Source organism: Microcaecilia unicolor, chromosome 5 (assembly GCF_901765095.1).
Source record: "Microcaecilia unicolor chromosome 5, aMicUni1.1, whole genome shotgun sequence".
Taxonomy (NCBI): Eukaryota; Metazoa; Chordata; class Amphibia; order Gymnophiona; family Siphonopidae; genus Microcaecilia; species Microcaecilia unicolor.
In genome coordinates this window covers 107056859-107077914 of record NC_044035.1, presented here as the reverse complement: position 1 = coordinate 107077914, position 21056 = coordinate 107056859, and the positions used below count along the sequence as shown (strand labels likewise).

The following is a 21056-nucleotide window of genomic DNA, read 5'->3' as shown; positions in this document are numbered from 1 at the left end:
GCCAGCCATTCCCAACCCAGACCTTGGGGCACACCTAGTCCAGTGGGGTTTTCAGGATATCTACAATGAATATTCCTGAGTTAGATTTGCATGCAGTTGAGGCACTGCATGCAAATCTATCTCATGCATATTCATTGTGGATATCCTGAAAACCCCATGGGACTAGGTTTGCCCTGAGGACTGGGTTGGAATGGCTGACTTAAGCATATAAATGTACGCTTACCCACAAAAGTACCTCCAGAGTCCTAAGCACTGTTCTTTAATGGTGGGCCTGACTTACATAGTGCAAAAATGGAAGGGGGCGGACTCATGGGCGGGGCTCCATTTACATATATAACTTATAGAATACCATAAGTTATCCATGTCCCTGCCTCATTACAGTAGCCACATGTATGCCAGATCTATGTCTGGTGTAACTGTGAGTGCATGAATTTTAAGATGTGTTTATAAAACACAGATATGTAACGGATCAAGGTGACAAAATCACAATATTTTATCTCCAAAGTCATTCGCAAAAATAAGGAAGAAAAGACCTCAGAGGCCAACAGACATTATACTTTTCAATATAAATATATTTTTGATGAAAGTGATTGGGTAGCCATCTTAAAATACATTTCTTAGACTCAGTTCTTTTATTTATTTAAAAAATAGAAGAAAAACATGCAATTCAATAAAAGATCTTTGGAGGTTTTTGACCAATGATTGACTTATGGGTGCAGTAAGTCATATTTGAACAGTATAATGTCTGTTGATCTCTGAGGCCTTTTCCTCCTTATTTTTGTGAATAACTGTGGAGTTACAGTATTGTGATTTTGTCACCTTGATCCATTACACATCAATGCATGAATTTTAGACATGCCATACCAAGTTATTCTAGTATTATTTAAAAGAAATCCTGGGTGCCCAGGTACCGTTATAGAATAGGCTCCTACTGCATGTCCTTGGGCCACCTATATGGAGGCCCCCAGTTGTAGAATTGTTCCATAAGTTGTAGGGATAGCAGCTGAATATCACTGATATGTGCAGGGATTCTGGCCTCACCCCAATATGCCTAAGTCCATTTCCAGTTATCTGTGTATGTCCAGCATTTGTAACAAAAAGTGCTTTGCTGTTGGCACCTGATTCTTAATGCTTATTATTATTATTATAAAAAGTACTGTGGGCTAAATACCAGGCATTTTGTATAATTCAGTATATGGTTAATTTTGTTATATGGTGACATGTAGGTGATGACAAAGGGCAGTGCTATAAAGAAATCTAGGTGCCTGGGTTCTGTAATAGAATATTAGTGTAACCGTCCATCCATGTTCCTAAAATATAAATGTTCATGCTTAGATCAGTCATAGAGCTGGTGTATGTGTGTGCATCCAGTATAGGAGTTCTCAACCCAGTCCTTGGGACATACCTAAGCAGTCAGGTTTTCAGAATCCCGCAATAAATTTGCATGAGGTAGATTTGCATCCAGTAGCGGTAGTGCATGCAAATTTATTTCATGCATATTTATTGTGGGTATCCTGAAAACTTAATTGGCTAGGACTGAGTTGAGAACCCCTGATCACGTGCAACAGGGGCACATAACTTACAGTATTCTATAAATTGCACATGTAAATGGGAGCCCACCTGTGTTTTGCCCTTGTACTGCCCCTGTGTAGCCCCCCTTGAAATATGCACTATGTAAGTTAAGCAGATATTTGCAGAATAGTGCTTAGGTGCCATGCATGCAAATAAATGCACATATAAGTGCATAAATGCTAGTATTCTAAACATTTACCTGCTTAACACTTGCATAAATATGAGCACCTAGGTAATCAGTGTAGTATCCAAGTCATAAGAACATAACTGGGTCAGATCAAAGGTCCCTCAAGGCCAGTATCCTGTTTCCATCAGTGGCCAATCCAGGTCATAAGTACCTGGCAGAATCCTAAATAGTAGCAGGACTCCATGCTACTTACTCCCAAGGATAAGCTGTGACTTTCCCTGGGTCTAACTTAAAAACAGTTTATGGACTTCACTTCCAGGAATTTGTCCACATTTTTTCAGTCACAGCTGCATGAACTGCTTTTACCATATGCTCCGGCAACAGGTTGCAGAGCTTAACTATACATTGAGGGGCCCTTTTATTAAGTGGCAGTAAGCCCAATGCGGGCTTACGGCTCGCTAAAAGTGAAGTACCGCCAGGCTACTCCCCCAGCGTGTGCCATTTCCGGAGCAGCAAAAATATTTTAGTTTTTGCAGAGCTGGTGATTACCCCGTGGTAATTGGGCAGTGCTGCATGCTACCCGGTTACCGCTGGGTTAACGTGGGATCCATTACCGCTACCTCAGTGGGCGGTGGTAAGTGCTCCCTCCTGAAATGGCCACGCGGCCATTTCTTTAATAATAGGGAAACCTGCCTTTCACTTACTTTGGTAAAAGGGGGCCTCGGCATGCGTTAAAAACACACGCCAGCACAGGTCCCCTTTTGCCCCTGAGTGAAACAAGTCAATGAAATTCCATTCCAACTATAAGACTGCAAAGCAAAAATGAATGCATTAGATGAAAAAAAGAGCTCTATCATTGTAAGCAATGTAGACTTCTTTTTCTGGGAAAAGATTAGAGATCTGAGAGCAGGGTGATTCTGTATGCTAGAGTAACAGAGTGGGTAATATTCAGCCCGCAGCAGTAAGTGGCTAGTAAACTACTCCCAGCCATGGGCTGACCTAACCCCGGTTATTTATTTATTTATTGCACTTGTATCCCACATTTTCCCACCTATTTGCAGGCTCAATGTGGCTTACAAAGACCTGTTATGGCATCGCCTTTTCAGGGTGAAAGATACAATTGGTGTTACAAAGAGATCAAGGATGACAGAGAAGAATTAAGCAGACAGTTATTAAATGCCGGGACATGCGCAGCTCCCGGTATTGAGTATTTTATTTTATTCTATTCTATTCTTGGCATTTATACCCTGCTTCCATCAACAAAGAATCTAAGTGGGTTACAGTAAGATAAGAAAGTATACAAGGATCAAAAAATACAATTGCTAAATCATATGTTTAATTACTTATCAAAAAGATAGGTTTTCAACATTTTCCAAAACAGAAAATACCCTGAAAGTATGAATTTGCTCTGGAATAGAATTCCATTTCTTGCTAGATTGGTATACAAGTGAATATTTACAACACTTTTATAACGTACCTTCTTAACTGTCAGAAACCCAAGTAACAAAGTTGAATGAAAATGAGAATTTTTCTGAAAAAACGGATAGGTTATTAATTGCGTATGGAAATCTGAACAATAACTGTAAAGAATTTTATATACACAAGGAACTTTAAGTTCCACACACAAGCAAAGCGGCAGCCAATATAAATTTCTCAACAAAGGTGTTGCATGAAGAGAGCCTTTTTCAAATGAAGGAGAGCTTTGGAATGAGGGGGCATATGACAAAGTTAAGAGGGAATAGGCTTAGGGTAATCTAAGGAAGTACTATTGCACAGAAAGAGTGGTGGAGGTGTGGAAAGAACCAGGCACACCCATTAAAGGGGGGGCCGACCACAACCGGGCTGAAGGCCAGCGAAGACAGAAGTGTTGGGGAGGGTACAGGGAGGGCCAGCTAGAGAGCAGAGGTAGTAGTGGGAGGGAAACAAGGGGTAGCAAGGGGAGGGGGCAGGAAAGAAGGGGAGGAGCAAGGGAGGAGGAGAGAGGAATTCGAACTGCACAGGAAGTCCTTTTGAATTTGGAGGCAGGAGAAGAGCAACGGCAAACGAGGTGTCGTTGCCGTGGCCTGTGGCGTTAGACTACAATGTTTACGCACAGCCAGCAATGGGTACACAGCAGCTTGACACATAACAGTTACAAGTTTGGGGTAACTACTGATGCAGAAAGAGTTGTGTGGAAAGTTATCAAGTTGATGCAAATGGTAGGCTTGCATGTGAGCAGCCTTGTTATAAGGAAACAACGTGTATATAGCTTGTCTCCTGGCTTCGGCGGCCGGGAGGCCTAGAACGTCATTTTGTAAATGTGGTAGGTGCCTCCTTCAACGGGAGACACCAAGTGATGTCGGGTGCTTGGAAAACAGCACAGGGGGCCACAGGTGCTTGGTACGGCTTGGCCTGTGGCCCAGAATATGCAACTACGTGTAGAAGCTATGTACCCGGGTAGAAATGCATGCTGGCATAATGATTATTTGAAGATGTAATGTAATTTGTTTAAGTTGTAACAATTTTGATGTTCCTGGCTGCGGCCAAAATAAATCCAATTCTATTGAAGATACGGCTTGTAGTGTGGTATTGAAGGGGGCGGGGGTTGATACATCTGAGTGTGTGCCGAATGCCCGAGTTGTGTCCTCCAGGTGGAGGTTGTGGAGTCGAGGACTATTCCAGAATTTAAAAAGGCATGGGATAAGCATGTGGGATAGCTTAGGAACAGGAAGAATTAGGGGTTACAGAGGATGGGCAGACTGGATAGGTCATATGGCCTTTATCTACCGTCATGTTTCTATGTTTCTAATTTTGAACAGCCAAATATCAATTTTGCTGCAGTATTCTATAAAAGCTATTGCCAACCAACTAATTTTGAATGCAGACCAATATACAAAGCATTGCGAAAGTCTAATTGGAACAAAATAATAGACTGAACCAGCACACAGAAATGATCAGGAAAAAAAAGCTGATCTAATTGCTCTTAACTGGCGCAATTTAAAAAATATCTTCTTACTCAAATGGTTTATCTGGGGTTCCAGTGTTAATTGGGTGCTGGGTAAGTAAGTAAGTGCTGGGTTAGCACCATGCTAGAAATTATGGAATTATTTTCCATAGCGCTGAAAATAGTGCACGCTCAAGGCAGAACTACCACCAATGGTCGCGTTGTGCTAGCGATAGTTCCAGGTTGCCGAGCGGCAACCCTTTAGTAAAAGGGCCCCTCAGGGCATAAAGTTAGGACAGAGTTTTTGCTGTCCTAACTTTATGTGCTTGCTTAGCTGGTTAGTCGACTGAATATCACCATTACTTAGCCAGTTAGGGAATCGCTGATGTTAAGCAGGCAGGAGGCTCTTCTATCTGGATAAACCCTTTTGAATATCAACATCACAATCTACTAATTATATCTATGTTTAAAGAATCCAGGTTTTCACAATAAAGTGCTTCCTTTCTTCTGCTTTTTTGAAACACTCTCACCTCTAATCACGGTGAAGTGTTCAGCCTGTTTTCAGGGAGCCTAAAATACTGGGAAACCCTTACTGAACAGCGATTAGTTGTGGTAGCAGATAAAGAAGAGTCATTCTTACATAAAAGTTAATTATTTAACTGAGGCTCGTTACTTGTTAATATAATATAGTAATTGGAAGGCTCATAAATCACGAGAGCTAAGCAAGAGCTGCTAGTGGGCTAAAAGCTGGAACAGTTTATCTCTGACTCACAGAAAGGTTTTTCGGAAGATTTATTTTAGTATATGGCACAGACTACAAGCTGTTGTTATCCTGCCACTAAATGAAGGTATTTGTTCATTTTCAGTTTTTTTTTACCTATATATGGTGACTATATGAAAGCTTCATGTTATCAATGTGGCTGTACCATATGAACTTTATCTTACCACAACATCACTTTGTATTTGTTTATACCGGAGTCTGCAAACGCGTCTCCGGCACTATGTAAGCCACATTGAGCCTACAAATAGGTGGGAAAATGTGGGATACAAATGTAACAAATAATAAATAAATAATACAGAATCAGAGTAAGGGAAAAATGTTTCAGAATAATTTTCCATCATTTTCAAAGCTTGTATTTTAGAGTGGAATATGAAAACAGATTTATTTCATTTGGAATTTGAAATATAATGGTAGGTTTTAAGAAAGATGAGGTATGCTACCAATCATAACTGGACAATCTTCTTCCCAAAAGTATATCCATCTGACATTTTGTTCAGAAAATAAAATATATCTACAAACAGTGACTTCCTGGTCATTAAGAAGGTAATTTTACAGAGAATGTTTTATATATAAAAGGGCTTTTAGAGGTCATTGTGTCTTACTAAAATAATTATCTAGGGGCCTTCACATATAGATGACCTGTTATAAAATTAACTCTCCATAGACCCAGCAGACCGTTGTTCTTGCGTTCTTAATTTCTCAACAAGTTAGAGAACATTAACATACACCACAAAGATTTCTTTGTACTCCATGAGGTATATAATAGCCCAGCAACACTGTTGAGATCACAGAAGTTAAGTAGCATCAGATGCGATTAGTATTTGGATGACCAGGTAGTGATGGCTGCTGCAGGCCAAGAAAAAAATCACAGACACTATGGAGAGACTATAATCACCTAACCTTCAACACCTAGATATGGGTAGAAACAGGGTAATAAAACTAAACAGATAATATTAACTTAGGGGTCGATATTTGAAGCCAGTTAACTGGGTAAGAGAACCCCTTGTCCAGTTAACTGGCGCTGAGCAGGCCCTGAAAGAATATTCAGTGGCATTTACCTGGAAAGAACCGCTGAATAATCCCTCTAATCATTAGAGCTAAAACTAGTTATTGCGTGGGTGGTCTGGGAATGGAGTTGGGGTGGAGTTACCACATAACAGGTTAAGGGGTCCTTTTACAAAGCCATGGTAAAAAGTGGCCTGCGGTACTCTGGGTGCATCTTTTAGGCTCGCGCTGGGACATTTTTTTTTACTGCAGCTGGGAAAAAGGCTATTTTTTTAATGGGTCGGGAAGTGGGCGTCCACTAAAACTAGTGCGCACCTATTTACGGCCTGAGCCCTTACCGCAACCCATTGATCTAGTGGTAAGGGCTCATGCGCTACCCACATGGTAGCCATGAAGCGTGCGCAAACGTGGATGTGCTGCCGGTTACTGCCAGGAACGCCCCTGTGGTAGAAAATAGAAAATTATTTTCTACCATGGGATTCAGTGCACGCCAAACTCGGAATTACTGCCGGGTGTACGCGCTACTCTGGCGGTAGTGCCGATTCGGTGCATACTACCTGTGCGTTAGCCCTCCCACACCTTTGTAAAAGGGCCTCTCAGTTAAGCAGGTGAAAGCTTGGCTCTTCAACCAAGCCTTTAACGGAAGAAGTAACTAACTTGTTAGTCTCACTCACACACACAAGATTGACTTGGGCTGCACATACTGCAACGGGATATGTTTATCCACTCCTACCCTAGTTGAGATAATATTTAACCATCTCTCTGACCTCACGTGCAACTTTCTTCAAATCAATCACCTTACTTTCTAATTCTTCCTCCTTTCTTACTCATCTATATGTTACAATTTTGCCTTACTCTTCACTACCAATTATAGTGTTCTAGTACATATTGTGTTGGCATTGCAAGTGCCACGTGGTAAACATTACAAGGATTTGAATAGAAAACCAGTGGTCTCTATTTTGAGCATAAAGTAGTATACCATGCCATACTTTGTATTGTTGTTCGAATATTTTTACTGCTCTAATTGCCTCCTGCTCATGTTTGATCTATTCTTACTGTACACCGCCTTGAGTGAATTCCTTCAAAAAGGCGGTAAATAAATCCTAATAAATAAATAAATAAACTGGCCAAAAAGGACTGCATACATAGCAGTCCTATCTTTGTCCAGTGTAACTTAACTGTTTATGGGATGAATACTGGCACTTATCTAGTTAAGTAACAGCCGTCCTCACATACCCAGACATTTAATATCAGTGCCTGGACATGGCCTGGCATTGAATATTGGGGCATGCAGAAATTTTGGTAGCGGTGGTCAGTGTTAAAAAAAATAAACCCGGCTGAATATTACCCTCTTAGTAAAAAAAGTCTTAGCTTCCTTTTTTTCAGTGTTTCTTCTCTCTCTGCTTACAGAAATGGCAATCCAGTGGTTCCCAAAGGACGACAGAAAGGTAAATGCAGAATCATTGTGTTAAAGCAAAAGTGTCCAGTTTCTATGTAAATATTTACGTATATTATCATGCACTTTTTCACCAGACATGATTTTGAATACATAAGTAATTTAATGGTGACTCATGCGTTGTGATGAAGGTGTTCAGAAAGCTTTTATTATTAATTAAAATTCTTACATGAGAAAAATTAAATAGAAAAGAATATTGATCGACGGGGTGGGGTGGGGGCAGAGCAAGATGGTAGACCTCTAACACTGTGACTCTGCAGGTTGCTTTTCTTCTTCTTCTTTGATATGGACAGGAGGAAAGGGAAGCCCCAGGTCTTTCTATCTGACTTGAGCTCTCCTTTGCTTTCTGGCTCAATGAACTTAATTGTTTGAAGAGCTAGTGCACACTGTGACCCTAGGATGGAACCACTGAAGGAGTCCCCACTGGAAGGTGGATTGCTGTCTGCCTTGACTGTGGAAATAGTGTTGAGCCCCGAGGTCTAGAGGCAGCCATCCAATCCTGTAATTGTAGTGTTGGGGGTAGTTAGGCAAGGCTCAGTGCCTGCCAATGATGCGTTGACCTGAATGCTGCCCTTGATGTTTTGGCTGTACTTGAATTTCAACCTGCTAGACCTGCTGTGTTTTCCCTGGAATCCATTTGACTTGCTATTCATGGTCTAGGTAAGGTGGTATTGAAGTAGTTTAAACATATATCTGCTGATCTGGGGCAGCTATCTCCTATTATGTCTGTTCAAGAAACTGAATTGATTAACATGAGGAAATATTAGATTAATTAGATTTGAAGATGGAGAGATTGTCTTGTGATGACATAGGAAAGTGAAGAACTTGGAAAAATTGAGTAAGAAGAAATCTTCATTTCACAAACTTTCTTAAATTCCATGTTACTTTGGTAAAAAAGATGCTCAAAACGTAACATAGTAACATAGTAGATGATGGCAGAAAAAGACCTGCACGGTCCATCCAGTCTTCCCAACAAGATAACTCATATTTGCTGCTTTTTGTGTATTCCCTACTTTGATTTGTACCTGTGCTCTTCAGGGCACAGACCGTATAAGTCTGCCCAGCACTATCCCCGCCTCCCAACCACCAGCCCCTCCTCCCAACCACCGACTCTGGCACAGACCGTATAAGTCTGCCCAGCACTATCCTCACCTCCCAACCACCAGCCCTGCCTCCCAACCACCGGCTCTGGCACAGACCGTACAAGTCTGTCCAGCACTATCCTTGCCTCCCAACCACCAGTCCCGCTGCCCACCACTGGCTCTGGCACAGACCATATAAGTCTGCCCAGCACTATCCCCGCCTCCCGCTTGAAGCTTGATCATTTGAGACTGCCTTTGGGTTTTTGTCTCCTGTTGCTCGGGCTTGTTATTTCTCATCAAAGGTGTGGCATGATCAATTTTTCAACAGCCAAATATTAATTTTGCTGCAGTATTCTCTAAAAGCTATAGTCTGCCGACTAATTTTGAATGCAGACCAATATACAAAGCATTGCAATAGTCTAATTGGGACAAAATAATAGCCTGAACCAGCACACAGAAATGATCAGGAGAAAAGATCTAATTGCTCTTAACTGGCGCAATTTAAAATATATTTTCTTACTGAAATGGTTTATCTTGGGTTCCAGTGTTAATTGGGTGTCCAAAATAGCTCACAGAACTCTAGATGATTTTCCAATTTGCAATTTCTCTCCTGAATATATTGTAACAGTAGAGGGAATTGCTAACAAATCATTACTAAAGGTATGTGCACAGACATGGAAGTTAACTGTTCCTGGTTAACTCAAGGGTCCTTTTACCAAGCTGTGGTAAAAAGGGCCCTGCAGTAGTAGCGGGGGTTGTTTTTGCCCCATGCCAGTGCCCTTTTTACCTCAGTGGGTAGAAAGCCCCTAAAAGACATGATCATGCGATAAAATTATTCTTAAAATGTGGCCATGCAGGGGGGGGGGGGGAGCAGTTATCACCACCTATTGAGCTGGCAGTACGTGCCCAATTACCGCCGGGTTAGTGCCATGCTAGAAATTACGGAATTATTTTCCGTAGTGCTGAAAATGGTGCACGCTCGAGGCTCCTAAAGTGTCAACTGCCAGTGAACCAACTGAACTTCTCAGACACCTTTGCGCAACTTTGATTTGACTTCCTTCCATGAGTCATCAACTGAGGGGGGCACTCCAGAATAATGAAAGTACGCCTGAAAACAGTGCAGGTGCACAAAGGAGCTTATACAAATGCTATTCCACTGGTTCCTGGCAGTCTTTACCAGGGGTGTAGCTACGGGGGGCCACGGGGGCCCCCAAAATTTCATCTGGGCCCCTGGTTTAGCCGGGGACCCCCGCCAGCAAAGATATTTGTTTTTGCGGGGGAAGCGGCAAGGCGGTGATGGGAAGCGGCAAGGAGGCGAGGCGGTGGGGGGGGGGGGGGGGCGGCGGGGCGGCACTCAAAATGTGCCCCCAACCTCGGGCTCTGGCCTATCCCCCAGTGAGTTCTGGTTACGCCCCTGGTCTTTACTTGTATGGGTTGATGCTCCCAAAGCTCCTTGGTGCACCCGCGCTGTTTTCAGGCATCCTTTCATTTTTCTAAGACCTAACACAAGAGGATTTTTGATTATTTGAGACATTTCAACATCATCCATATGGATAGACCCCTGATGCAGGCGGTTTTGCTGAAACACGTGTTAGGTCTGTTCAATAAAATTTTGAGTTGACACCCCCACTTTTTAAGGCTTCTTGTGCTTTTTGGTTTCTGCTCATCCCCTTGAGTGTCTGATTCAGTCTTTCTTATTGGTGGAAAATGTCTGTTGCTGACCCACAACAGGTGTTCTCAATAGACAGCAGAATTAATAAGGGACACAAATGAGTGATGTATTCTGACCAACACCAGGGTGAAGCAGCTCTCCCAGTGCTTAGAACTAAGTATAAAGTTCTGAGCATGTACAATCCTTCCCATTCACAGAAGACTCAGTTCCTCAGTTCCGTAGCTTAAGAATGACTGTAATCTCAGAGAGGTGAGAAGGGATTGTGTGCCTAACAGAGCCTGCTCTCTAAGGAAAACATCTATTACAGGTGAGAAATGATACTTTTTCCACCAAAGAAGCAGGATTGAATCAGGCACACAAGCAGGTGACTCTGAAACTCAGGGCTGCTCCGTTTAGATAAACTTTAGATATTGTACATCATCCAGGAGAAATCTGGTTAAAGAGAAAAACAAATATGAGAGCTGCTGATGTTATACAGACAGGTTGGCCAGCCTAGCATGACCACCTGCATTATCTTTGATTGTTGTCTGATCCAAGCAATAGTGAGAAATGAGGTTATGAAATGAAAACCACATTGCTGTTTGTATATAATGCCAAGCAAAGCTGATTTCAACAGAGCTACAGCCTCTGCTGCAACTCTGACATTAAATATAGGCTTCAGTCCTATAAAAGGTATTGCAGCTAGTAACAAATCCTGTTTTGTCCAAGCTCGATATGGCTGCCTGCCACTCTGTATTACAGGATTTACAGATGTAACATGATAGTGTACAAATCTCCTTTCACAATAGAAAACCTGTCTCTCTCCAGAACATCTGCTTAAGCATCCACTGTGACATTCCATTCACAGAGTTGCAGATGCTTCTAGTTGTTAATTGAAAGGATTAATTATTAGTAACTAAATAGTCCCCCGTGGCATATCGGAAAACATTTTTGTACGTTATCTGATGAACGTTCCCTTCAGTGTGACATAAAGCTCTCTAAGGGTTGCTAAGGAGACTACTATCCGGGAGGTAAAGAAAAGAAAGTAGTGACTAGAATCTGTAAGGTTCAGTTAATAGCCTGGCAATTGAAGCAGAGGAAATGGAATAAGCACGGCTGTAAAGTTTTGGTCTTATCATTGCTGAATGTAATAATTAATGTTTCGCTTAAATATATATTATTTATTGTTTTATTTTGTTTTGCAGAGTAACTTTGTATCTCAGTGCTGAACATGAGAACATTTTCTTTATTGTAAGACATATTTTAGTGATTTGAATGTCTGCTCTTTTATCCCCAGTTTTAAAATTTGATAAAGAAGAGCGTGCCCTTGAACGGAATACTATGGACTACGAGGTAAATATTTGAATTTTTAAAAACTGGAAGGAAATGTGCTTAAAAGAAAAAAATATTGTATTGTATGTATATGAATCCTATTACCTCCCATCATGATAACTGATTAAAATATCTGTGACACTATTCATCATGCCTGATAACCATTATGAGGCATCGATGCCAAAAAATCCCATCTACAGATATAATTCTGCAATATTCTAGTCTCTCTCTGTCTCTGAAATCAGTATTTTAGATTTCTGTTTTATGACTATAGTCTGATATCACTACAGGGCATGAATTACATGCAACATAGAGCTTGTTATCCTACTCTTGTGTTTTACTATTTAAGTGAAACTTTAATTCTTCCAATTGTCAGTTGTGTTGATAGTAGTAACACTGTTTCATACTTCTAATAGTATATATAAGCTTAATTTACTAGAGTCTTGTTGCCTCCCTAATGAGCAAAAAAAAAAAAAAAAACCCAATAAAATTATATCCATGTACTACAGGATATGGTTTAGTGCATCATGACCATAGATACAAAGGCCAACCTTATAAAACAACTACTGGATCCCATAGTTTAGGAAGAATTGCTACTTGATTATAGAATTTATCTACTAGAAAAACTTTAATTCATATATATTATAGAATGGTATCATCACGATTGAATTGGAAAAATCAGTCAGCGAGAGTCTAGGCTTTGCCCTAGCAGGTGGTAAGAACGGCGGTGCATTCCTGGTAAAAGCAATCGTCCCAGGCAGCATTACTGATCGTGATGGAGGACTTCAAATAGGTGACATGTTATTAGAGGTAAGGGAACATCTGCTTTCACTATTTGTACCTCACCGTTCGTTCCAGAGATATTTTACCCTATCAGTGATCTCATGAAGCTCTGGACCATAGCTCCCTGCATCACAGTCCAAGAATTAAGCCATCAATTACACTCTTGAGTATTGTTCATAAATGTTTATAAGTAGAATGTTATTGCTGGTTTGGGATTGTACATTAATATAACCTGGATTGCTTGTTACTGCTGTTGATAAATAATTGAAGAGGCTGATAATCAGAATCACTTACACGTTCAGCGCTTAAACATATAGGGCCAGATTCTATATATGGTGCCTAGAAAATACAAGTGGAAAACATCTACGCCTAAGTGTATTCTATAAGCGGTGTCCTATATTTAGGTGCAGTATCTAGAATACGTTTAGTTGATATCCTAGCGCCTAAAAATATGTGCCTCTATTTACACCAGTGAAAATGTGGCCTAAATCCCGGTGCGTAGATTTAGGCACAGAGAGCCATATACTATAACAACGCACGTAAATTTTGAAATGCCCATGAAACGCCCATTTCCCTGCTCATAACCATGTCCCTTTTTCCCTGCACGCATTAAAATTTAGGTTCAGTGTGTTACAGCATATGCTTAGCGAGTTATGCGCATACATTCTAATTAATGCCAATTAGTGCTCATTATTAATTGTTATGTGCTGTTAACAGTGCTGATTGGCTTGTTAAGTCAATTAAGTTATCTCAAATGCTAGGCCATCCTTCAGGGTTGGGGTGATGACAGAGGGACCCACCCCACAATAGCCAGGCCCTCTGCAACCAGTCACAGAATCTATGACAAGGCAGAATTTGTGTGTAGAGCCTGAGCTCTTTCATTAAAACTTGGGGACCATGGGTCAATTTTAGCAGACAATATAAAAGATGCTGGTACTCAGTACCCCCAAGTACCCCCTAAAAAAAGCCCTGTACCTACCTCTAGGTGCCACTTTATAGAATTGTCCCCATATAATTTAACGGAACATCTCTGGCAATGCCTACAGTAAAAGTATACATTCAGGACATCATGCATACTTTTATACCTGGCACTATTTTATAAGAGCTACTTATATGAACATTTTATATAATACTAGTAAAAAAAGGCCCGTTTCGTAAACAAATGAAATGGGCGCTAGCAAGGTTTTAGAGAGAGTGAGAGTGTGTATATGTATGTGTGTGTGTCTGTGTGAAAGAGAGTGTGCAAGGGTAGAGTGAAAATGAAGAGACAGCAGTGAAATTTTACATAGGACAGCTGAACCATTTGCAGGGCCGTACCAACACAGTAAGCGAGGTAAGCATGGCAGGGGGGCGCTTCCCTCTGGGGGGGCGCCACCGCACCATGCTCACTTCGCTCGCCCTCCCCCCAACATCCCTTTTCTTTTTTTTTCCTTTTTAAATGTACCTCTGTAGCGGTTCCGGCAGCGCAGCATCAGTGAAGGAGGCGGCGCTCCCGACGTCGCTAGCCTTCCCTTCGCTGTGTTCCGCCTTCTTCTGACGTCAGAAATGCGCCGCCAACTGATAGTCTGCAGGGGGGGGCGCCAACTGATAGTCTGCAGGGGGGCGCCAGAGACCCTAGGCACGGCCCTGACCATTTGAGGCGTGTTTATGTGTCTATGTGAGAGAGAGTATGTATATATGTGTGGGTGCATGTGTGTGTGTGTGAGATAGAGACAGTGTAAGTGTGTGTGTGTGCGTCTGTGTGAAAGAGAGTGTGAAAGGGTAGGGTCAAAATGAAGAGATAGCATTATAATTGTACATAGCACAGCACAAACATTTGAGGCAGTTTATTTATTATTTATTTATTTATTTATTGCATTTGTATCCCACATTTTCCCACCAGTTCTTGCCTTTTCTCCCCTGCCGCCCCCTCCATACTCAACGATTCTTTCCTTGTCTTCCATCCCCTCTGTGTCCCGCGCGTGCATGTGTGTGTGTGTGAGAGAGAGAGAGAGAGGTGCTATCAGTCCCTGTGATAGTGGCAGGTCAGTTGCTCATTATAGCCAGTTAAGAGTGAGAGTGAGTGTGTATGTGCTGGTTTTTTTGCTTCCCTCCTATGCCCTTCGTGTTCGTTGTTTGTGTGGAGAGCAGAGATCTATATGGTGCATAGCTAAGCTAAGGACGTATTCTTGACTGCAGTGTTTGTTTTTCGCGGGTTTGTGTTGTATGCTACTTCTTAGCTGTCGGATTTTTGTGGAATAGCGATGTTGAATAGTGATTTTGTGTTCTGGTAGGGCGTTTTGTCAGGGGAAAGCACAAATTGGAATCGGCTTCCTGCGAGGTTCGTCGTCTCCTTGTTGTTCTGGAAGTGCCCGGTTGTGTTCTTCTTTCTGCTCCCTTGTTCTGTAGCATTGTTTCGTGATTGGTCCTTTTAGCGTTGCTGTTGACGTTGCGTAGCAACTGTGTGCTGCTGGTTTTCATTGGTCCCCGATGTGTGTCACGTCACGTACCGTTGCTTAGTAACGGGATCGCGATGCGATTGGTTGAGTGTCATTGGTCCGCCCTCGACGTCATGACGTTTGATGCGGGGGCGGGGCAAACACTCATGGGCGAATTCCGAGTTTCACCACCATGCAATTAGAACGTTGGGACTTGTGGAGGCTTCAGAACGTTGGAGGTGTGTTTTATATAGAGAGATGACGCTTAGTTTAAGAGGCCAGATAAATGCTTCCCTAGGTGATATTTTATAAGCACCTATATGTCTTGATAAAGTATATGTGAGTGAATTCCTTCAAAAAGGCGGTAAATAAATCCTAATAATAAATAAATATGTGACAGAAACTGCACCTTGAATGCAGATGCAGACATGTACATTTGCTTGAGACCAGGTGTAAATGTTCAGGTATAAAGGGATCCTTTTACTAAGCTGTGGTAAAAAGCGGTCTTAGCACACCCTTATGCAGGTCTTTCCCACACTCTAAGGCCATTTTTACTGGAGCCATAAAAATGGCTTTTTCCTAATTTTTTATTAATGTCTGTGCACAAGTGTTCCTCCCTCTTGCAGGTCCAGCACCTCTCCCTCTTCCTTCTTTCCCCACAGGTCCTGTCATCTCTTCTTCACCCCTCCTCTGTCCTGGAGTCTTTCTCTCCTTCCTCCCCACCCCCATTCTGTCAACTATTTCTCTCCTCATCTCCTCCCCTAATCATCCCAGCATCTTTTCCTCTCCTCTCCTTGACACACACACTCTTTCTCACTTTCTTTCCCCTACTCCAGAGGCCTGGCATCTTTCAGTTTCTCTTTTCTTCACTCTACTCCTCCTCTGTCGGACTCCTAACTTGCTTCTGCCAGTAGTGCTGAGGAAACTCTGCTTCCTGCTGGCCTAGCATCTTCCCTCTGCCTTGCCGCACCACCAGAAACCTGAAGTAGAGTCAGAAGATGCAGGACATGGCAGAAGGAAGGCTCCATGCCAGCTGTAAGCTGCGTCTCTGCAATGCTACCGGCACAAGCAATTGTGGAGGACCATGGGGTGGGCAGAGGAGAAAGTGAGAGATGTCTGGCCGCAGAAGTACAGAAGGAAAATGGAGATGCCATGTAAACCCCCTAGTCGTGGAGCAGGTAAATTTGAATAATGGAAGAAATAAATATATGAGTGTCACAGTTTTAAATAGGGTTCCCAAATAAACTCCACACAACCAAGGGATTTAGCAAGAAAAAAAATATTAAAGGTTTTATTAAAGGGTAAAAGGGATAGAGGGTAAAGTAAATAGAAACACTTGTTGGTTATGTTTCTTAAATGTTGATATCAATTTTTACAGGTTGATGGTATTAAATAAAATTTGTGCAAGATGTTAAATGCTTTGAGATAAGTTACAAAGGAAATAAAGGCAATAACAATTTTAAAACTACAATTTCAATAACCAAGACCCCAACCCCACTCCTGCTGTAACACAAAATATCCCAAACATGTACACAGCTCTAATTAGTGTACTCAGATCTGATATATATATTTTTCAGTTTGTGTGCACACAAAAAAGTTACCGGTATGTCAAAATCTTCGCTAGCATCGCAGCTCCCTTGCGTTGGGTACCTTGGTCTTCTCTACATCCACGTCTTCTCGGTTGGAGAGGTCAGCCCACGAGCTCAGGAAGTCCAGGACACCTACTGCTCTGACTAAAAAAACTCAAAAAAGGAAAACCCTGACTTTCTGTGTTCGGTGTATGTGCTAACCTCAATCAGTAGTTTTTTTGGCAAGGAACTTGTGGACTAACTAGATTCAAATAAAACAGATAAGCGGGGGAAATTTCTATCTAAACCACCCAAAACATGACCCCTTTTTGTTTTGTTCTACAACCACCCCAAATCTCACTGATGGACGGCTACACTAACTCCCCTAGAGGCAGGCACTCACAGGACTCAAGGCATAGGCATGGCAGCTGTTCCCCAAGGCAGGCTTTTGTCTGGATCACTTTTAGTCTGGCCACTCAGTGCAGGGGGATGCCTCTTCTCTCTCTCTTTGTGGATGCTCAAACCAGCAAGCTTCTGGGCTAGATCCCTCCTGAGGCAGGCACTCAAAAAGCACAGTTTCTTTTCTTGTCTGGGCACTCAGTGCAAGGGGGGGGGGGTGTCTCTCTCTGGAAATGCCTCTTGTTTACAGGACAGTCACATGGCTGGCTTTCTCCTCTGCTCTCTGGACGGACCGACATACACACACACGCGGATTGCCCTGGGTGGGTTCCTCTGGGGTTCTATCCAGCTATGCACTGCTCCCAGCATGTCCCTGTGACCACTGTAACAGCAAATCTTCTGCTCAGCTCACCTCAGCCCCCTTTTCTTCTGTCCCTGTCTGCTTCAATGCCCGGCCACACTCACCATCTCTCTCTTTCTCTTGATTTGATCTGGGGCTCATCAGTGGGTCCTCTATCAGCCTGCAGCCACCTCTCCTTGTCTTGATTGGGTCTTCTCTTCATCCAGCCTGCCCGAGCATGTCCCTCTGCCTGAGTCTGATTTCTCCCCTCAAGCCATGCTTGCAGTCTCCATTGTCTGCCTGTAGCCTCGATTGCCTTGCTGTGCCTCCTTTTGTTCCCAGGCAGCCTCTGCTGTACTGTAAAACTTTTTTTCTTTGTTCCACTCCTCCTGCCCCCTGGATTGGCTCAAAATTCGCGCCAATCTAAGGATCAGACTGCCTCCTGCCACCTCATTGGTCCAAATTCGTGCCTCTTAGCAGATCCTGGCTCCTATTGGCTATCTCACACACTGTCCCTCCCCTAGTTCCCAGCTTGCTTTGGGTACCTTAGCCAGCAAATCAGGAGCCTTGTACTGTGTTCTTAGACAGCCAATCGGAAGATTTATAACAAGTCTGCCCTTCTCTCACAGTTACAAACTGTTGAAACTTTATAAACACATCTAGCAGCCATAAACATCTGAGTTATTTGTTTTATAGCAGTGCTGGAGCATTCTTAACACTCTAAACATTCTAACAAAAGGTGCTAGCATTGTTGCTGGCTCTCAGCTTGTCCTCTGTGTCTCCCTGCTCACTGCAATATGCCCCTTCCCAGGAAAGGGGGGGGGGGGACAAGGTAAAGGCTTCTTTTCTTCTCTATATCAGTGTTGCCAGGTGGGCGGTTTTACCGCCCAATTGGGCGGTTTTCCGCGACCCGCCGCGGGAAATTTTTGCCCGCGGCGGGTTGCGGTTTTTTGGGCTGTTTTTGGCCTTCAGTGCGGTTTTTTCGGCCGCGGGGGGGCGGGGTTAGTGACGTTTTTGGGTGGGGTTAATGACGTTTTGGGCGGGGTTAGTGACGTGGGAGGCGGGGCCGATGACGTAGGAGGCGGGGCCGATGACGGGGAGGCGGGGCCGATGACGTGTGAGGCGGGGCCGATGACGGGGAGGCGGGGCCGATGACGTGGGAGGCGGGGCCGATGACGGGGAGGCGGGGCCGGTGACGTGGAAGGCGGGGCCAGTGACGGCGGGGGCGGGGTTGATGACGGCGGGGGCGGGCGTGATGACGCGGGGGTGGGGGTGTCAGGGGCGGGGTTTGTGTTTGGGCGGGTTTTGGGCTGTTTTTTGGGCTCGATCGGGCTGGAAAAAAATTTTCCACCTGGCAACCCTGCTCTATATTTACATGCCATATTGCTGGAAGGAGCAGGGAGCCACTGCATGAGATCACGATTAGGCATGTGAGCTGCAGAAGGGGCCTGAACGCATTTGTCAAATGCCTTATGTGTATGACTTAGCATGTCTGTGATGCTCCCAGGGAGAAAAGTAACAGAGCTTGCAAGGTTGATTGCAAGTTGCATTATTCATTTATAGGGGGAGTTACTAAAGCTATGTAAAATGTCAATTGTTAACCCAGCTTAGTAACTTTCCACCCTGTTAGTGCACTGGCATGACAGTGTGCCCTAGTTCACATGTTAATGACATAGCCTGTTATTGGGCAAGGAACGGATGGGTTATGGGCAGATAATGGGCATGGACTGTGCATTACAGTAAGTGCATGGTCATATACTGTATGATATCAAAGTTGCAAATAACATGGATGCACTTATGACCTCTTAAATAGGAGTAAGTGCATCTGTGATGTGAGTACACTTGTAAGCAAAAGGAGTAGGGATGGACCAGTGGTCTTCCAATATTAAAAATGAGGAGACAGATTCTAAAACTAATTGTTTATTGATGCCTACCAAAAAGGCCACTGGCAACTGCAAAACAAACACTAATCCATTGAGGTAAACAAGTAAACACAGATGTGATCAGATGGACTTACCACGTGAGTATGTTTTTCTGTGTGAAAACTGTATGGGAAGATACTGGGGATGGCCCCAACAAATAGTGCACAGACTTCACATTTAGGGCAGAATTCAGTAAATGGCGCCTGAAGATAGGTGCAGGAAAGATCCACGCCAAACTGGTATTCTGTAAAGGGCACTCTGCACCAAGCGCTCTTTATAGAAGAGTGCTTAGAGCGGATTCTGACCCCCAATTTTGTCTGCATAAATCCCGGCACCCTACTGGAGGCAGTTGGGTGTGAAAATCCAAGTATTCTATAACATGGCGCCTAATTTCTGGGAAAGCCCTGACCCACCCATGCTCCTCCTGTGGCTGCACTCCCCCTTTGAGTTGCACACTATGGGATTTAGGTGCTGATATTATAGAGTAGCGACTAGGCCAGATGCGCACTCAAATCCAATGCTGTTCTAAGTTAGGTGTGGTCACAAAGCTTCAACAGCCAGCATAAACCATTCCCAAGTACAAATTTTACCAGTAGACTCTTAGGGTCCCTTTTACTAAAGGGTTGGCACTGTCAGCCGGGAATCTACCAGTAGAGCTTATCCTTGAGACTATTTACTCTCCTTATGAATGTTCTTTTCAAGACCTCTATCAGCAATTGAGTCTTTCATGATAGATTCATTTGTGATTGTTATTTTTATAACAGAAGACATATTCTTTTGTGACTGTCATCTTCACAATACAGTACTTTTAAGAGACTCCTGAGGAAGGCACGTCTGTGCCAAAACATGGTACTGTGTCGAGTCATCATTTAGAGTTGTCAATAAACGTCTCAATTTCATATTTGGCATTTCTTGGTCTGTGTTTGAAGTGCCTGGATCCGTTTCCCACTCCTGTTCTCTGCCGCTTGCTTTCTCGTGGGATTCTGGTGTTCCTTCCACATCTGTGGTTTCTCTGCAATAATTAAAATGCTAGCATATACAATTATATTTGCACATATATATGTGTATATTCCAAATTTGCACCTAAGTGCTATCCTGTAAATATGTGTGTATCTTGCATAATATGCATTTGCCAGGGGGCATATGCATAGGCAGATCTTGGGCTAAGCATTCTACAAAGTACATGCATGTCTTTGGCATTTAGGTTCCCACAGTTACCCCAATTCTATGACTGACAAGTGCCCATGCCATCCAGTTAGGCTAATATTCTATAAGGGAAAGCAGGCGCCTATGTTCCTTTATAGAGTAGGCTGTTAACAGGTGGACAGTGCACATTTAAGAAGTCCCCAAACAGTACATGTATAGCAAATGATGGCAGAAAAAGACCATCTGGCTCATCCAGTCTGCCCTGCTATCCTGTCCATAATGTTAAGGATGCATCCCAGCTGTCTGCACAGTATCACGTGACTGCCTGCAAGATTTCTTCCTATTTGGGGCAATCTTTTTTCTCTTCTGTCTTCTACTCCACCATCTTGGGTAGAAGTGCATACAAGATCCCTCCTTAATTCCTTCATATAAAAATGATTCTCAATGTAATTTGAATTTCCCTAATATACTGTAAGATCGTCATTCCGAATGCTCCATTTTCATTTTTTCTGGACAAATTTTAAAATGTTTCCATTGATTTCCAAATGCCAG

At 43.0% G+C, this 21056-nt stretch overlaps 1 protein-coding gene across 5 annotated transcripts in view; it reads left to right on the top strand.

The window, feature by feature from the left end:
- Positions 1 to 21056, top strand: part of FRMPD2 (FERM and PDZ domain containing 2) — a 194276-nt gene that overhangs the window by 129235 nt on the left and 43985 nt on the right. The window contains exons 1-4 of one of the 5 annotated variants that reach the window (XM_030203158.1): positions 5386 to 5470; positions 7819 to 7856; positions 11895 to 11950; positions 12578 to 12739. In XM_030203158.1, the coding sequence (XP_030059018.1) occupies positions 11939 to 11950; positions 12578 to 12739 (174 nt within the window). In that variant the 5' untranslated portion in view covers positions 5386 to 5470; positions 7819 to 7856; positions 11895 to 11938. Of the gene's footprint in view, positions 1 to 5385; positions 5471 to 7818; positions 7857 to 10866; positions 10926 to 11564; positions 11629 to 11689; positions 11745 to 11894; positions 11951 to 12577; positions 12740 to 21056 lie in introns of those variants that run through there. The other 4 variants (XM_030203157.1, XM_030203162.1, XM_030203160.1 and 1 more) reach the window with 4 other exon arrangements.